The sequence below is a fragment of the Bidens hawaiensis genome, unplaced genomic scaffold, assembly GCF_021521415.1.
Source record: "Bidens hawaiensis isolate Kalapana, Puna unplaced genomic scaffold, B.hawaiensis_p1.1 tig00028231_1, whole genome shotgun sequence".
Taxonomy (NCBI): Eukaryota; Viridiplantae; Streptophyta; class Magnoliopsida; order Asterales; family Asteraceae; genus Bidens; species Bidens hawaiensis.
Genome location: NW_027494588.1, coordinates 84,690 through 89,514, shown reverse-complemented (window position 1 = coordinate 89,514; position 4,825 = coordinate 84,690). Strand labels below are relative to the sequence as shown.

The window sequence follows — 4,825 nt, the reverse complement described above, 5'->3', positions numbered from 1 at the left end:
GTCACAATTGGATTCTTCACCTCATTCGCCTCCCATATTTGAAATCGATTTAGAATGTCCTGTGCATATTTTGCTTGGTATAGAGATATTCCGGTTTCTCTTTGTTGCACTTCTACCCGAAGGAAATATTTCATCTTTCCTAAATAAGTCATTTCAAACTCTTTTTGCATAGATTTCTTGAAATTTTCACATATAGTAACATCATTCCCTGCATATATAAGATCATCAACATACAAGCTTACCATCATGACTTTGCTTTCCATCTTCTTTATGAATAGTGTATGATCATTGCAGCTCCTTTTGAAGCCTTCACGAATGAAATAACCTTCAATCCGAGTGAACCAGGCTCTCGGGGCCTGTTTTAAGCCGTAATGGTCCTTCTTTAGTTTGTAAACTTTTTCTTCTTCCCCTTGTTTGACGAATCCTTGAGGTTGATCAACATAAACATTCTCCTTAAGTTCTCCATGAAAAAACGCGCTCTTCACATCTAATTGGAACACGATCCGGTTTCTTTGAGCGGAAATAGCCAAGAAAGTTCTAATCGTGTCCCACCGAGCAACAGGAGCAAAAACCTCATCGTAGTCTACGCCCATCTTTTGTGCATATCCCTTCACTACGAGTCTAGCCTTATATTTATCCACCATACCCTTTTCATTCAGCTTTGTTTTGAATAGCCACTTTACTCCTATTGGTTTCACTCCGATAGGTGCATCCACCAATTCCCACGTGTGGTTTTGTTCAATGGAAGTTATTTCATCTTCCATTGTCTTCACCCACTTTTCATCTTCACAAGCTTCCTCATAAGTTGTAGGATCGCCCAATGAACTATACATTGCAAACCCTGCGTCATCTTAATCATAGATTTCATGACATGTATGATAGTCATTCATCCAGGCTGGTTGTCTTCTAGAACGGGTAGATGGTTCAACTTGTGGGGAAGATTCAGTTTGAATTGAGTGTGGTAGTTCTGAGTTGTTTGGTTCATTAGACATACTTTGGGTAGCAGAGGATGGACTCATACCTTGAGTTGAACTTGGTTCTGCCATATCAAAATGTATGACTTGAGGACCCATCTGAGTCGAAATTGTGGACCCGTTATCTGCAAATGGATCAGATTCTAAACCACCGCCATCCTCATCTTCGATTATCAGTTCCTCTACTAGTTTACTTCCTTTGCACCAACCCCAAGTAGCCTCTTCATCGAATATGACATCTCTGCTGATCACTATTTTTTGCTAATAGGATCATAGAGGCAGTATGCTTTTGACTCGTAACTTACTCCAAGGAATATGCATTTATGGCTTCTAGCATCTAGTTTGGTCCTTAGTTGTGCAGGCACGTGAACATGGCCCACACATCCAAAAACCTTGAAATGTTCCACGCTTGGTTTGAGACCCGTCCAATACTCTTCTGGCACCTTTTCATCTAAAATTCTGCTTACACATCTCTTTAGAACATGACAAGCCCAATTTGTAGCTTCTGACCAGAAGCTTTTGGGCATAGATTTTTCATATAGTAAGCAACGAACCATATTCATTATGGTTCTCTATCTACGTTCTGCCACCCCATTCTGCCGGGGTGTGTATGCAGTTGTAAGTTGTCTTTTTATGCCTTGATCTTCACAAAATTGTTTAAAATCATCTAAGTTAAATTCCCCACCTCTGTCACTTCTTAAACATTTTATTCTCAAGCTCGTTTCATTTTCAACAGTGTTCTTAAAGATTTTAAACAATTCAAGGCTTTGACTTTTATGTGACAGAAAGTATGCACATGTTTTCCTTGTGAAGTCATCTATGAATACAAGACGTACCTCTTTCCACTATTTGAAGTAGGTGTAATAGGGCCACACAAGTCGGTGTTAACTAGCTACAATTTCTCTGAAGCACGCCAGTTACTTTTCTTTGCTATGGCTTCTCTTTCTTGTTTACCAACAGCACATATTTCACACACTTTGTGCTTCTCTGCAACTGTAGGAAGTCCCTTAACCATCTTCTTAAATGTCATAGTTCTAATCGCCTTATGATTGACATGAGCAAATCTCCTGTGCCATAGATGAGTAGTTGAATCTCCACTGACTTGTAGACACTTCGTTTGAGTTGTCCTTGAGGATGCAAACACAGGAAACATCCTATTCTTTGACATTTTGGATGTAATTATTAAGCCCATTTGAGGATGAACTACTTTACACACCCCTCCTTGTATGGTAATTGACACTGACTTTTCTTGTAGCTGCCCAATACTTATAAGGTTTGATGTCAATTGTGGAACATAATAAACGTTTGTGATCACCTGTGACACCCCATCTATTGTCAACCGAGCATCTCCTCTGCCCTTCACGTCAAGTCTGAAATCATTTCCAAGCTTCACTGTATGTCTGCAGTTCTCATCTATATGTGTGAACCATTCCCTAACTCCTGACATGTGGTTTGAACATGCTTAGTCCAGGAACCAAACACCTTCCTTTTCTAGTTTTTCTTATACGGCTGCCATCAACAGGAGGGTTTCCTCCTCATATCTTTCAATATCAACAGAGGCCATTAAGAGCAGTTCTTCATTGTCTTCATAGGCAGCATAGTTTACAGGGTGCTCACAATTTGGACATTCATATTGAAAATGTCCCATTTGGTGACATTTATAGCATTCAACTGTTGATTTGTCAAACTGAGTTCGATTGTCAGATTGTGATATTCCACGTCCTCACCCCCTGCCTCTAGAAACAAATCCTCGTCCACGACCACGGTTAATGCTTTGATCAGTCTCCACCTTTAGTACTTGTTCATCATTTGTTTTGCGCCATAACTTCTGCTCATGGATGAGAATTGAACTTTGCAAGTCATCTACTGTCATCGTATCAAGATCTTTAGTTTCTTTAGTTGTACACACTACTATGTTGAAGGTTTCGGTCATGGTACGAAGGATCGTTTGCACAATCTTTGAATCTGTCATATCTTCCCCTGCATTTCTCATATCATTTGCCACCAACATGACTCTTCCAAGGTATTCGGTGACAGTTTCTCCAGATTTCATTTCCAGAATCTCAAAATCTCTACGAAGTCTTTGCAGTTGGGCCAGTTTTACTCTGGCATTCCCTTGGTACTTGAGTTTCATGGCATCCCGAATATGCTTGGCTGTAGCTTTATGAGTTATTGTCTTGAGGATCAATTTGTCAATCGATTGGAAAAGATAATTGCATGCCTTCAGATCCTTGAGCTTATTTTCTTCATAATTCTTCTGCTGGGTTGTTGTTGCTTGTTCGCCCTGCCTAATCACGGCGTACCCCTCCTGTATGACTCTCCAATACTCCTTGGATCGAAGCAGGTTCTCCATAACCATGCTCCAGTGATCGTAATCACCATCAAATTTGGGCACGCTCAGGCTTTGAAACTGCACTGCTTCATCTCCCATGACAACAACACTCAGATAACTCTCGAACACTCAATCGTAGGTGAACCTGGCTCTGATACCACTTGTAAGATTAAGTGGATCAAAACTTAATTTTTGTGATTCGAATGATTCAACTTTATTCAATCAAAGGTTGGCATTAAATAGCCAATAATACAACGATAATCAATAACAAATACGGAGATAGAAACGGTAAAACCCTAGCGATTTTCCGGCCACGAATCAACAAATATGACTGGGTAAGCCGGACCTCATGACTCGATAAACAACGGCTACATAGCCTTATTACATAGACTCAAAACTAAACACCCCAAATACTTAGCCCAAACATTAAAAATAAGCCCAATAACGTTACTCTCTTCCGATCACCGAGAACGCGTGGTATGCTACTCACCCTTTTAATTATTTTAAATGTATTGGTGTTTCTTGATTTCACTTTCTTTTTATTAATTATATGTACAAAGTTGTTTGTCGAAATGCCTAGTTAGGGCGGTGGCAATGGCCCGCAACCCTCTATCCCAATTTGGTACCTAGTCGGGTGAAACGGTGTTCCCACTCCTTCAGTCCGAAAATCCAAATTCCATCCCAAAGATCCTTCCCACTGCTTCATTTTCTCTGTTGGGCATGGCATTCGGCTCATACTTCCCGCCGCGGCTTCATTTTTTCATACCACCAGAGGTGGGATGGCGTTCCCCTCGTTAACAATATGGCACCACCCTCTCTTGTTCTACATCTCCATCACCATCACACTTACAAGTCTAATTAACAAATGGGAAAATTCCCAAAATAGGTATTTATGATTAGGTTTTTCAGGTTTTAGGTGTCATTTTCAACATATTCCCAAAATAGGTATTATAAACTAGTCGTGACGAATAGTTTATGATTATTCATGAGTAGTTTGTATAACCAATTAAAACTTGTCACGTGTCTATAAACTAACCGTAGCGACCTGTTTCACTAATAATCTACTCGTAAAGATTAAATAAGTTTAAACAATCGTAATCAGCGTCACACGAGTAAATAAGATATTCTTTAGTCGCGACGAGCAAATTATAAAACCTTAAGAGTCGCGAGTATTTTATCAAACTAACCACGACAATGAGTTTGATTACCAAATGCATCGAACTGGTTTGTTTTACAAAACACTAACCGGAATGGTTAGTTTGTTTGGTCAACTAGTCTTTACGAGTAGATACAACTCAACGACTACTTTATATTCATTATACGAGTATTTTGTTGGTAACTAACACGTCCCGATAAGTTTATCTGGTAAACATTACGCTTACGAGTAGTTCATTTGTAGTTAACTCGTCGTGACTAGTTTACCTTGTTTATATTCCCAATACGAGTATTTTATTGTTAATCAACTCGTTTTGATAAGTTACCAGATTTACATTAACCATACGAGTAATTTATTGGTAGT

The 4,825-nt window shown here is 39.4% G+C and overlaps 2 protein-coding genes across 2 annotated transcripts; both read right to left on the bottom strand.

The window, feature by feature from the left end:
- Nucleotides 1-1,866: 1,866 nt before the first annotated feature.
- LOC143576500 (uncharacterized) lies at nucleotides 1,867-2,421 on the bottom strand. Its single transcript, XM_077060576.1, has one exon. It carries the CDS (start codon nucleotides 2,419-2,421, stop codon nucleotides 1,867-1,869), a length of 555 nt encoding a protein of 184 aa, XP_076916691.1.
- Nucleotides 2,422-2,697: 276 nt separating this feature from the next.
- On the bottom strand, nucleotides 2,698-3,405 carry LOC143576499 (uncharacterized). The gene has a single exon (XM_077060575.1). The coding sequence runs from the start codon at nucleotides 3,403-3,405 to the stop codon at nucleotides 2,698-2,700; it is 708 nt and encodes a 235-aa protein (XP_076916690.1).
- Nucleotides 3,406-4,825: the final 1,420 nt, after the last annotated feature.